The sequence below is a fragment of the Kwoniella pini genome, chromosome 7 (genome assembly GCF_000512605.2).
Source record: "Kwoniella pini CBS 10737 chromosome 7, complete sequence".
NCBI lineage: Eukaryota > Fungi > Basidiomycota > Tremellomycetes > Tremellales > Cryptococcaceae > Kwoniella > Kwoniella pini.
In genome coordinates this window covers 1,098,759-1,112,205 of record NC_091722.1, presented here as the reverse complement: position 1 = coordinate 1,112,205, position 13,447 = coordinate 1,098,759, and the positions used below count along the sequence as shown (strand labels likewise).

Here is a 13,447-nt window from a genome sequence, read left to right as displayed (position 1 = left end):
TTCTTTTTTATTAATGTGCAAATCATATTCGGGTTATTCAATCATGGTTAAATTCATTCAATACATACATACATTTATGATACTAATCTTCATCTAATCTTAAGTTAACAATTAAGAAATATAAACAAGCTAATCATTATATGAACATTAAATACCCATATCAATCATTCCCAGTTTTAAAGCCTAAATTTCTATTCTCATTTCTGAATCTCTTTTCACTCTAATTGAATCATAAATAGTTGTACAAGTGACTATAATACACCAATTCTCTTCCTTACCACTAATTTTACTTTCATTATTTATACTTTATTTTCATTCTTATTCAGTTTGCACCAAATTATCATATACTCTCGGTTTTACCCATATCGATAATCTGAAATCAAAATAATCTACGTATTTCTTGTTCATGTTTTCGTGTTTCTTATTACTCTATCCACAGATTTTCCCATTTTCAATCTATAATACATTAGTTTCTTGGATCTGTATAGGTACGGGTCATTAGCGTTCAACTCTATCATTCGATAACGAAAGAATCAATCACTTACCATCTTTAGGAACCATAGACATCCAAATTCGAGACTACCACAAAATACACCATTAGATTCCTATACAATACATCATACGCCTGAATCCACAAATCAGCTCACCTTGAAAATTCTAAAGTTTTCTTTAGTCAGATCCCTAAAGTCAACTCGTTTATCCGCTTTGAAGTAAAATGTAAGCTTTCGTCGATCCCTAAATTCATACCACGCAGTTTCAGCTATACATTCTTGAAAGGTTTACTTCCATACCACAAGGGGTGACTCACCATTGATATTCCGCATCAACGATATGCATAGGTAATCCTCGCTGTACAACCTTCTCGCGACAGATCATAAGTGCTTCATGTTCATCATTTGCCTTTTCTCTCATTCGACTATTTGTCGACATTTCACATCAATTCAATTCTTCATCTAATAAGATGCTTGAATGAACTTTACTCACTTTTGCTCTTCTGCCGTCTGGGCAGCTTTCGCAAAGATTCTCTTTGGTTGAATTTCCTTCGCCAATGGTCCTCTGACTATAGTTGTTCCACTCAAATCAGGTTGTCCCGAAGGTCCACACGTCGCAAGCAAACCATCTAAATCGGCTTTGCTATATTCAAATTCTCCTGATATCCTCTTCTTCTGCTCCTTAGCTGGAGGTGGATTAGCTGAATTAGACAAAGTCAATCCAGGTGGTTGATGCTGACTCGCTCCCGAGAGCAATGCAGCCGTAGCTTGACGTTCTTGCCATTCTCTTATGTCCATAGGCGTTAAGTCATATACCACAGTGCCCAAATCGGAACCTCTGTCAGCCTCAACAATCACTCTATCTCCGGTCGTAATCAATAATGTAGGGTCTGGGCAATAGAACACGTCCCTTCTATTAGCCTTGAATGTGACGATATATAATGGCGTACTTGAAGGCAAATCATTCAGGGAGATCCCCTTTCCGAGATCCGCAAGAGACAGCTGAGAGAATGAAGGAGAAGTTTGTTGAGGTGGTTGCGGTGAAGGTGGTCCGCCATAGTAACCGTAAGAACCTTGAGGTAGACCTTGCGGTGGGTAAGGTCCAGACGGAGGAGAAGTGAAACCTCCTTGAGGGGGAAGGGAGTGTCCATTATATCCAAGCTGAGGTGAAAAATTCCCGCTACCAATGGGAGGCCTTCCGTAGTATCCACCACCGCCTCCGTACCCTGGGCCCATGGGCGGCTTACCAAAAACACCTGGCGAACCCATTAAACCTGATGATCCACTGCTCATGAGACCAAGACCTGATGGGGGTCCAAAAGCCCCATTCGAAGTCACTGGGGGATTACCGAAGGGTCGAGAATTACCGGTGTATGATTGACCAGGCATAAAGGGAGGGGGAGGGGGAAGACCTTGTCCTGATCCAAAATTTGTGCCCGTTAAGGATGAGCCAATGATTCCAGGCCCGCTAGACATTTTGGGTAAAGCTTCTTTGGTGCCTTCAGGCGAGCCTGAAAGGGCATTGCCATTTCCATTGAGCGATATTTCGTGCGCGATGACTGGCGATCCAACAGCAGCGCTGTCCATGGGGAATCTTTTCGAGTTGGCTGTACTGTCGCTAGAAATTGCTCGGTCCCTTTCCTCGACGGTAGCGGTAGACCCAAGAACATCCAGTCTGCCTCTTGGAGGTGTGGATCCGAAGCTCGAGAAGATTTCACCATTCTTTGGTCGACTGAGTGACGGTATGCGCTGATGACCTTCATGTGGGAATCTATCATCAATCCCAAATTGAGGTAAGGAGGTGGATTCGAATGGCACCTTGTCTTGCATATCTCCACGTCTAGGTCGTTCAATATTTAGGTTCAGAGCGTTGCCCATATCATCTTCGAATCCGAATAGACCTCTGGAGTTGGAAGTGGTTGGTGGACTTATTGAGCTAATTCCCATACCGGGTTCACCAAATGCAAATTCTCTCCTACCTCCAGGTCCACCGACGACCGATACACTATGTCTTCTTGATGAAGTCCCCGATCTATTTCCGTTGGTGTTGCTATGATGATTTCCATACCCTTCGCCCGAGGAAGCTTGGTTATAGTGTTCTCCACCACCCAAAGCTTTATGTACCGAGTTCGATAACGCAGTAGCACTATTGTTTTGCTCCGATGAACCAGCTCCCCATCCGCTGGTATTGTAGCCTTCTTGAATAGTCTTGAATCGACTTGCACTTGAATGTACACCATTACGGCCATATACTTCTTCCCTGGCAGGATTATTTCCCAACGATGGTAAACCTCTGGAGAAAGGCGACATATTGCTCCCTTCGTTTGGACTAATATTCCACCCGACATCTATTTTCGAGAATGCACCGACGTTCTCCAGAGTGCTCATCGTACCGAGCCATGGTCTTTCGATGTGAGATGGTCGTACTCCAGTTGCCAGAGACTGCGATCTCGAGCGAGAGATATGAGTACCTGCTTTGGGTGGCGAAGGCGGAAGTGGATTTTGGCGAATAGCTGCGGGCGAAGTGGATGGTGTAGAATTAGGAGAAAAAGTGGGGAAGGGCGAGGTCGACTGGGAGCGCGAGGGCACGAATTCCTCCGTATGAGAGGACAAAGTTCGATTAAGTATCATATTCTACCACATTTACGAGGTCAGCGTGAACAGCTGTCGCCAATTGGTCAGATCTGCGTATAATACACTCACCCTAGGTTCTCTGACTTCTCCAGCTGAGAAGCTATTTGCCCTAGTCTGCGTTCCGTTTGTACCTGCCAAAGCGGCACTAAATCTTCCTGGTGTTCTAGCTCCTCCTATCACACCATAGGCTGACCCTGCTCCATTACCATTGACACCTGGACTTCCCCTCCCTGAACCGGGTGTCGATGAGGAAGGTGGAATCCTTTCTCCAGCAGGTTGAGAGGCTGCTCTAGTCTTATACTGGAATGGGGTACCCGTTAGACTTGTAGCTCGAGCTGGGGAAGGTCTGAAGATAGGAGCATTTGGATTGGGACTATTCGGGTTGTTAATAGGAGGTAAGGTTTGAGATCCCGAAAGGGATGAGGTACTCATGATGGTGGACTAACAAGGGTTATTCAGCGAAAACGATCAGGAGAATGAAAGGTGAAGCTCACGTTGACAAAGCAATATTCAAGTCAAAAGTTTTCAACTCTTCTCTTCGAACGATAAGTAATACCCAAGCCGTTCGTGGCGACTGTCCAATGTGCGAATCACGAGGGGTCACACCTTGTCTCGGAAGTTTTGAGCTTTACGTCGGATGTTACTTCCGCTGCTGATTTTCCCAGCTTGACTGTGGCCTAAGCTTGAAATCGTTCGGATGCGGATTGGACTAATTTGCAGAGTCGATCACTATGAGAATAGAGCTGATTTGATGCTTGGTAGGTTGGTTGTCCTTAATAAGACAAGTACAGGTGCAGTAGGTTTATTACGGTCTGCTGTCTGTTGACCGTTGTCGATCTATATCTAACCCTTTATGTGGGAGTAAAGGTTTCTATGTGATTGTCGTAATCTATGTAGAGTGAGAATGTTGTGATATTACAAATGCGAATATGAGTTGGAGCTGATGTATAGGGTATATAAATCTATGTATCTATGAGGAGAGGATGAGGGGAAGATGTGAGAAAAGGAACGAAGAAAGAAAAGAACAGGTCAAGTGTTCTTGTTCTTATTGGCATATGTACCGGTATGTTATTTGGAATTTGGAGAAAAGAAGTGTGTATATCTAAATGGATTACTATTACTGATCAAGGTTTAACAATATTAGTTGGGTGGTTGTCAGGTGATCTTCCATGTATGATGATGCATGATCAGATCTAGGTTAAGTAGTGAGGCTGATATCATATCATCACTCATCATCATCATGGGGCACAATTGCGGCGTGAGATATGTAGTACGTAACAGTTTAATACCTTGTGGTGCCTGAATATATCCGATTATCTATCCCTTCTTCCCCGCTTATTCACTTATCCAACAGAGTGATTCAAGGTATGTACGAATATTCTGCCAGATATTTTGATACAGATATACCGGTCTCGTTTCAGAGTAGATGGGAGTATTCAGCTTCTTCGTTCTACTTATATATAACTAAAGGGCCAAGGAACATATGCAGATCGGTCTTTACCCTCCTCGCAAGATGAATGTTATGTGCAGCATGTTCTGCATCACGGCTCATTCTCGGGGATTTGAGCTGATACTCTCTCAATTAGATCAGCTTCGCAGGGCTACCAGGACGGGTGTATATGTGATAATGCATCGTGTATACAAAGATTAAAAAGGATCCAGATTGCCTTTATAGGCTGTGTCATGTCATGACACCTTCAGGTCTCTATAGAGTGTCGACAGTACGACAGGTCCAGCTTAGCCTAAATTTGCCTGACAAACAGAAGGGAGCACAGGTCTAATCCATAGAAACCATATATGATCCACTATTGGCATACATAGCATCACGACATGAAGTTAGTTGGACATCGAGGAAATCGTCACAAGCGCATTGCGCTGAGATATATTACCAGTCAAATGCCATTGACGGGCAAGATTTTGACCTCGAAGATCATCGTGGTAGCTGTATGGTGGATCATGCCTCAGACAATCAGTATCATCCTTGTCCTCGATATCATCATCTATTACCATATATACGTGATGGAGCGTCAAGACAACATATATCAGTCAGTAATATGGCCTTGGTGTGATAAGAAGACTCAACCTTTTCTATGAGACCCAACGATTTTCGCAAATCATTGTACAATAGATAAATCACATCACTTTACATGCATTCAATCTAAGAAATGTCTGATTTCTAATCATAGGGAGTGCGAGAAGCTCTGAGAAGGTATTGATATTCGAATTTATTGTTTTATGTCCTTTCATTGTATCGAAAACCATATTCAACTCCATGTCTTCACCAAACGGTGGCATTAAGTGACAAGTTTTACTCGCGTGCGGATTTTCCCTACCAGCCAAGCTTACGGCTCGACTTGGCTTCTCACCTGGAAAGTATATAATCTTTTAAACAATAAATGCTAGGGTTTTAGACCCAAATTCAAATTGACCCGCTCATCACTCCACTTGATTTCTTTTTTGTTAATTCACAAATACAATAATTTGAAGCTACAATCGTGAAAGACCGTATCTTATAGTCAAATTCATATATAACCATATGATTCGTTAAAACTTTGTAACTTGTATGTTCTATTCGCCTGATATCGGCGATAGGCGACAAATAGCTATTATCGAACGTGCTACCTCAATTCCATTCTTCTTCATCTCCTTCCCTTTCAACATCATTTGTGAACATCCTTCAAACGACGTTATACAGAATCACACCTAAACAGATTAAGCTAGAAGATTACACTACAGGAGAAGAATACATAGATTTACAACCGCTTCGTGCGGATTATCATTGGACTTGGAGACAAGCTGAGAGAGCACCTAGAAACGGAGATAAGATGAAGTTTGGGTAAGTCATGACTCCAATCATAATTGTCATCGTACCATGTGCTAATCTGGACCTGGCGTGCTGTAGTACGTTGCTCGAGTTGAATAGTAATATAGAGTGGTGGGATTATTATGTCGAGTGAGTGTGTTTGTAATCTCTAGCCTGATACATTCGTTGAACTTTAATTGCGTTTGATAAACAGTTATGATGCATTGAAGAAACTTTTCCCGTCTAATCCACTTGATCCAACATATCATTCAACAGCTCAAGATAGCGAGACGTCCTCTATTTTACCCTTACATAGGGGAAGAAAGAAGGATAAATCCGCTAATCCGGAAGATTTTAAGAAAGCATTAGATAAAGAAAGGAATAAAGTAACTGAATTCTATCATACGAAATTGGAAGAATTATTTAGATCTTATGAATTGTTGGAAGAAGAAATAGCAGGATTAGAAGAAAGAGATTTAGGTCAAGATGATACGATAAAAGAAGTTGACGAGGAAGATGAAGATTTGATTGATGGAAATGGAGAAACTAGAGAGACTGATAATTTATTAAGTCCTTCTTTATCTCAAACTTTTCCTTCTAAATCACCAGTTCGATCTCGACCTTCTATCGTTGGTAGATTGGGTGGTTTAAGAAAATTTGGAAGAAGAAGAAGTGTAATGAATAATCCTGATGAAGCAGATTTAATGGAAGCTTCAATAAGACCTAGAGAAAGAAGTAGTAATAGAGCATCCTCTAGGAATGGCGGTAACGGAAATGGTAATTTAGGAGATTCAGTAGCTAGTGGATATTTTGCAGGAGAAGAAAATGGCCCTGTCAGTTCTCCCATGGGTGGTCGAGTACCATTACCTAAAAAAGGAAGACGATCTTCAGCAGATTTAGAATCCTCAACGGATGAACTGGTTCCTAATAATAGCAATGGAACTGGTACAATAGATCGACGTACCTCTTTCTCATCTATCTCATCCCATGAAGGAGATTTCTCTTGGCCCAAAAGAAGATTCCATTCTTTAGGTTTAGTTCAAATGGATCCTGCTACTGTACCAGAATGGGCTGGACCGAAAAACAATCATGATGAAGAAGAAGGAATTCAACCTAATCATGGATTTGCTGGACCAAACTCCAGAAAACCGGTCTTCGTATGGACAGCAAATAACGATTATGGAACTGTACTTAGGATCGGGTTTAAGAAGCGTATTAGTTCAGTATGGTTGGAAGCTTATGCTTTGAAACAATACGTTGATTTGAATATGACTGCTTTTGAAAAGATTTTGAAGAAATACGATAAAAACACCAATAATAAGATGAAAAAGCAATATATCCAAGATGATGTGACAACCAACTCACCATGGACGACTGAAGCTAAAGAAGAACTCGATGAATTGTTAGCGAAAATTTTATTCTTATATAGAAGAGTAGCTGCTGCAGGAGATGAAGATTTAGCTAAAGAACAACTTAGATCCCAATTGAGAGAGAAGATCGTCGTTGATAGGGAAACGGTCTGGTCTCAGATGGTATCTGGACACAACAAGTCAACCGGAATTTTCCGATCTGTTACCCCCGAAGAATTACCATCTTCATTCGACGTTTCTAAGAATTCTATTAGAACCCCATTGGGAAGGTTCAGGAAACCCACTTGGCTTACTCCTAGGGTACTCATTTTAAGCATTGCGTTAGCTGTTTTGGTGGCTATTGTGCAGATCTCGCCAATGGACGGCATTGAGGAAAGCAATTGTCTGGCTATGTTGGTATTCTGCACAATACTTTGGGCGACTGAGGTGAGTATCGAATTGATTTGTCATCCAATGCGCAAGCTGACAAGCCAATATCATAGGCTATTCCCTTATTCGTTACCTCTCTATCCGTCCCATTACTGGTCGTTCTACTACGAGTTCTCAGGTCGACCGATGGAGAGACTAGACTGTCAGCAGCAGATGGGACCAAGTGAGCTTTTCTCTTTCCACGAGACATAATCATGACGGTCACTGATCAATTCTGCTATTCAGGTATATCTTTTCGCAGATGTTCAATCCCACCATCATGCTACTTATCGGAGGTTTCACAATCGCTGCTGTTTTGTCCAAGACAAGATTAGACGTTATGACTGCATCGAGAATTCTTAATGCTGCTGGCACGAAACCATCTGTCGTACTTTTGGTTCTAATGTTTGTCGCTACCTTTGCAAGTATGTGGATTAGTAACGTTGCTGCACCAACACTGTGTTACGCTTTAATCAAGGTAAATCACTATGCCATAACGTTTATTTCGTCAGCTCACTAATAATCGGATATGTTTTAGCCTATCACGGATGAGCTTCATCCCAAGTCGTTGTTCTCGAAATGTTTAATCGTAAGTCAGAAGTCATATCCTCTTACATAGGGAGACGTCGCTGATGTAGCATCACATCAGATTGCAATTGCGTTAGCTTCCAATATAGGAGGACAAGCATCTCCTATATCATCACCTCAAAACCTCATTTCGTTAGGATCAATGGACCCACCTTTATCATGGCCACAATGGTTTGCCATTTCTTTACCTGTAGCTTCATTATCAGTCGTAATTATCTGGGCATTCTTACATGTTAATTATAAATGGGAAACCGATCTTGCTATTCCAAAAATGCGAAAGAATACAGATACTTTAACTACAACTCATTGGTACGTTTTAATTATAAGTGGAATTACAATTGCACTTTGGTGTGCGGAAAAATCAATGGAAGGTATAGTTGGAGATATGGGTATTATTGCTATTATACCTTTATTAGCTTTTTTCGGTACAGGTATTCTTTCAAAGGTGTGTTATCCGCTCAATATTTAAATAACCGAACTGAATATTTTGGGTTAACTTTCTTTGATTTGTTTCTTTTTAAAAAAATAGGAAGATTTCCATTCTTTCCATTGGTCAATTGTTTTCTTAGCTATGGGAGGTATAGCACTTGGAAAAGCAACTTTATCTTCTGGTTTACTTGATGTACTTAATGGAGTATTAGAGAGATTAGTAGAAGGAATGAGTCTTTATTCAATTTTGATAGTTTTTTCTTTGATAGCTTTGGTAATTGCTACTTTGTAAGTTAAATTACTCTATATAGGAGGTTGAAGTTCTAGCTGATTGTTTGGTTTGGGATATAGTATTTCTCATACTATTGCTGCTGTACTTCTTGTACCTATTGCCACTAGAATAGGAGATTCTTTAGAAGAACCACATCCTAGATTACTAATTATGGTCAGTTCGAAATGACTTCATTTCGTGAATTTCCAATGAAGCTGATATCAGTTGGAATAATAGGCTACAGCATTAATTTGTTCAGCTGGTATGGGTCTTCCTGTTTCTGGTTTCCCAAACATGACAGCGTGAGTTTTCATTAATACATTTTTGATATTAAGAAAAAAGTTCATGCTGATGAACCTGATTGATTCTGTTAGAATTACTCAAGAAAATAAATTAGGTCAAAGATTTATTGGAGCATCAGATTTCTTAAAAAATGGTATTCCAGCTTCTATATTAGCTACCTTTGTCATTGTTACTGTCGGATATGCTATAATGCGAGCTTTGGGATTGTAAATTGATTTATCGAGGTGGATGATGGGAAAATTAAGATTTATAGATTTACAATTTAGTGTAGCCTTTCCTTTTCTTTTTAGATTATCTACTTTCAATATTAATTATTCGCTTGCATTTTAGTTAATTTTTTTTGAATAAATATTTTACCATAATTCATATTTCCAATGAAGTGTCGATGAAAGGTATTTATAGTATATAGCTTATTACGCGATGAAATTCGATAGCTATAATATAGGTTACGATATTTTAAATAGCAAAGTGAATTATACAATTTTATGAGGAGCATGAAAATGAAGTTTTCAATTTAAATTATGGATAATCTAAATCAACTATATTTGAAATAACCATTAACCAACATTCTAACCATTTAACCTTTTTTTCCAATTTAGATTCTTGATTTTGATTTTGTTTTTGTTCTTGATTTCCATTTTGTATCATGTTCATGTCCAATAAAAGAATTTCTTTGACTAATTTATTAACTTTAAAAGGATTTATACCAAATACTAATTGTTTCGTAATTGGATGTTTTAATGATTGGATTAATGAGAAAGATGATGATGATGATGATGATGAATCATTGTTGAATGGATTATTGTCATCGTAAAGACTTTTTTCTAATGTTGGAATCGTTTGTGAAATGGATTTAAAGAAATTTAAAGATAATAAATCATTTACTGAGATTGGTGATCCATCTATTTAAAGTGTATAAGTTATTCTCATCCCTTCTTGAAATTTTGAAACTTATTTGGGATATTGAATTGCTTTGAATCGGAATCGATTGAAACGGAATGATCAAAACTCACTCTCATCATATGCATTAAAACAAAATTGAGAACATTTAAAAATTTTAGAATAAATTATATATTCTTCTAATTCAATTAATCTCAATTTTGATTGAATTTCAATTTCATTTTCATTTTCATTATCATTATCATTACATTTTGATTTAATTGTAACAGGATGAATAATATTGACAAATGCTTCATCAAATATATTTTCTTCTAACATTTCTTCTTCTACTTCTTCCTCTTCTTCTTCTTGATTATTTGATTCTGTTTCATTCTTTAAATTTGATTCGTATTTTAAATATTTAATTAATTTCCTATATAAATATCCTTGATTTAAATTCTATTTTTTTTCATATCATTATTAATAAATAAAAATTATTCCACAAAATCGTTATTTGATTTTTTACAACAAAATAATTTTTAAAAAACTCACTTTATTTTCAATCCATTCCCAACCTTTATTCTTACCTTTCAATAAAGGGTTCCCTTCCTCTCTTTTCCCTTTGTTACTTTTATACCTCTCAAGATATATTAAACAAGCTTTTGTAAATTCTTGATTATTTTCAAAAGGTATTACTACATCACTCATACTCAATTTTATCGAATCATCTAATATATTCTCTTTCGCATCTGTAATCACCAAACAAGTATATATAAGCATGCATAATTGATACATTTTTTATTCTTAGATGAAATTATGCGTGTAAATTGAGGAGATATAAATCAACTATATGGAATTGTATATATATTGATCAAAGTAGATAAAATTTCGCAAGCTATTCAATCCGAGCGAGAAAGCAGAAAAAATTATCACTAACTTCCACCTTTCTTTCCCTTTTTACCCTTCTTCTTTTTCTTCTTACTTCCTGATCCATTAGCACTGTTCGTTTGTTCTCCATTTTCTTGTTCATGTTCACTGACATTCCCACTTCCACCTCCACTTCCACCTCCACTTCCATCTGCACTACCTTCTTCAGATTGATCAGGATTAGGCGAGAGCATCTCATTATCATTAACTTCAATCGTAACATCCGCTTTTGTCTCTTCTACCGTTGTACTAACTGGACTTTTGACTTGTTCCTCTGAGGGAGTTACAGGAGAAGTCTCCTCAATAGTATCCATTAAGTTTTCAGGTTGTTTCGATATAGGTTCATTATCAGATTCGATCGATGTTGATCCATCACCAATGGTTAATCTTTTGCTAGGATCTATTGATACGCTATTTTCTGTATCTCCGGTAAAGCCAACTGGTTCAGCAACTAAATTGCCGTTGTCGATTTGAATCAAAATTCCATCTTGTGTATTGGTTGCTTTTGTCGTACCATTTGTTTGTCCCGGAAGACTGATCGTATTGTGGGCTTGACTACCATTTGGATTAGGAGATTCTGCTTGAGAAGTGTTTGTACGAGATGGACGTCTACTAAATGCGTTAATGACTCTTCTTCTTTCAATGATTCCCCTCATAACAGCAGCAGGTCCAGAACGCTTAGCCATTTTCTTTGAATGATTGTCCTCATATCGATCAGTCTCATCCACGATTTCTTCACCGATAATTTCTTCAATCAAATCCTCTAAACTGACAATACCTATAGCACCACCTTTTTGACCTGGAGTTTCACTGATGAGTAACAAATGCGCTCGTCCAGTTTGGAAATAATCTAAAGCTTGGAAACAATTGATTTCTGGTTTAGCTTCTGGAAGAGGTAAAAGTGAGAACTTTGATACCGGCCATTCGTCATCTGGATTGTAAGTGATAAGTCTTTTAACCAGTAACATTCCAATGAAATTATCTTTTTGTCCAGGTTCGTGAACTGGTATTCTGGAAAAGCCGGATAGAAGAATGTGGTCAATCGATTCGTGGTCAAGGACCTTATCGGAGGGAAGGGTCAAACAGTCTTTAATTGGTGTCATTATTTCCTTGGCGTGTTTATCATTTAGAGAAAGCACTCCATTGAGAATTCCGATCTATTGATTACAGTCCTTAGTCAGCTTGTCTGTGATGTTGGCAGCCGGACCAGCTGAACGAACCTCGTCATCTCTCAGAGGTTCTTCACCTTCACGGTGGAATTGCAAGAAGGATTTGAGCTCGGCTTTCTTGTAACTGCGCATGGGTAGGAATTAGCGAAAATTCGCATCCCAATAAGGTGACTGGCAATCAAAAAATAGAACGATACTCACGTATGTCCCTCATCCTTACCCAAAATGTAATCTAGCAGCTTTGCAGTTGGCCAAGCGATAGGTGAAAAGAGAATCATGAAGCACCACACCATAGGTGCACATGCCCCTCCAATTGCCAATCCGTATCGCACACAAACCTGATCGATCAGCCTTTGTCAGCTGAACTCCCGGACAATCTCCGCAGGTTGAGCAGCTTACAGCTTGAGGGATGATTTCACCAAAGATAACAATCATGGTGGTCGAAACTATGACTGCATACAAACCACCTCCTAGAACATCATCCAAGAAGATAGGCAAAGACTCATTGACGATCTACCATGAGCCGGCTATCAGCACAGCTTTTCTTGGCAGATGGGTAAAATGATCATCACTTACAACATTACCAAGAAGCAAAACGACTAATACCCAATGTCTACCTCTTGCTAGTAATTTAAGAACTTTAGAAGCAGCTTTACGTTCTCTAGGTTCCGACGAAGAAGTAGCTAAAACACGTAGATTCAAATCATCTGAGCCCATTAAAGCTAATGTCAATCTAACAATTCATCACATCAGTTTCGGGCTTTCTACCTCTCTGTGTTTAAGAAATTTGTTCGCTGACTTACCCAGCAAAGACACCTCCAGATAAAACAAATACAACTGAAAGACCCAATTTCCACCAGAAAGCAGGACTATCAGGAGGATCTTCAGGTTCGATAGGTTTACTAGCTGCTATTACCCATTCTTCCGATCGTTTAGGTATAGCATGTAGTAATCTGGTCAATGAAAGAAGTGTAGGAAGGGTAGCTGATCTTGCCAAAGGAGGCATTTTGTGAAGATCGAACAGGCGCTACAAAGCTACCTTGTTAAAGTAAAATTTGATGATGAAAAGGACAAATTTATAAACGATTCTTTTTCTTTTTCTTTTTACAGTCTGTATTTGTATGTTAAATCTATTTTCAGTCTTGGCGTCATAGGGGATTTTTCTGTTTCTGCGC

General features: G+C 39.0%; 3 protein-coding genes across 3 annotated transcripts; 1 reads left to right on the top strand and 2 right to left on the bottom strand.

Annotated features, from left to right (window-relative positions):
- Positions 1 to 466: 466 nt before the first annotated feature.
- On the bottom strand, positions 467 to 3,557 carry I206_105552 (uncharacterized protein; the record flags this gene model as incomplete). Its single annotated transcript, XM_019155291.1, has 6 exons — positions 467 to 480; positions 546 to 579; positions 648 to 735; positions 809 to 916; positions 985 to 3,125; positions 3,195 to 3,557. 6 exons carry the CDS (start codon positions 3,555 to 3,557, stop codon positions 467 to 469), a joined length of 2,748 nt encoding a protein of 915 aa, XP_019011445.1.
- Positions 3,558 to 5,950: 2,393 nt separating this feature from the next.
- Positions 5,951 to 9,507, top strand: I206_105551 (uncharacterized protein; the record flags this gene model as incomplete). Its single annotated transcript, XM_019155292.1, has 11 exons — positions 5,951 to 5,961; positions 6,028 to 6,078; positions 6,143 to 7,724; positions 7,781 to 7,890; positions 7,953 to 8,184; positions 8,245 to 8,295; positions 8,356 to 8,739; positions 8,824 to 9,011; positions 9,075 to 9,168; positions 9,232 to 9,296; positions 9,369 to 9,507. The coding sequence occupies 11 exons, from the start codon at positions 5,951 to 5,953 to the stop codon at positions 9,505 to 9,507; spliced, it is 2,907 nt and encodes a 968-aa protein (XP_019011446.1).
- Positions 9,508 to 9,816: 309 nt separating this feature from the next.
- On the bottom strand, positions 9,817 to 13,278 carry I206_105550 (uncharacterized protein; the record flags this gene model as incomplete). The annotated part of the gene is made up of 9 exons (XM_019155293.1): positions 9,817 to 10,199; positions 10,311 to 10,635; positions 10,729 to 10,925; positions 11,114 to 12,260; positions 12,324 to 12,396; positions 12,474 to 12,610; positions 12,672 to 12,785; positions 12,849 to 13,005; positions 13,076 to 13,278. The coding sequence occupies 9 exons, from the start codon at positions 13,276 to 13,278 to the stop codon at positions 9,817 to 9,819; spliced, it is 2,736 nt and encodes a 911-aa protein (XP_019011447.1).
- Between the last annotated feature and the right edge of the window lie 169 nt (positions 13,279 to 13,447).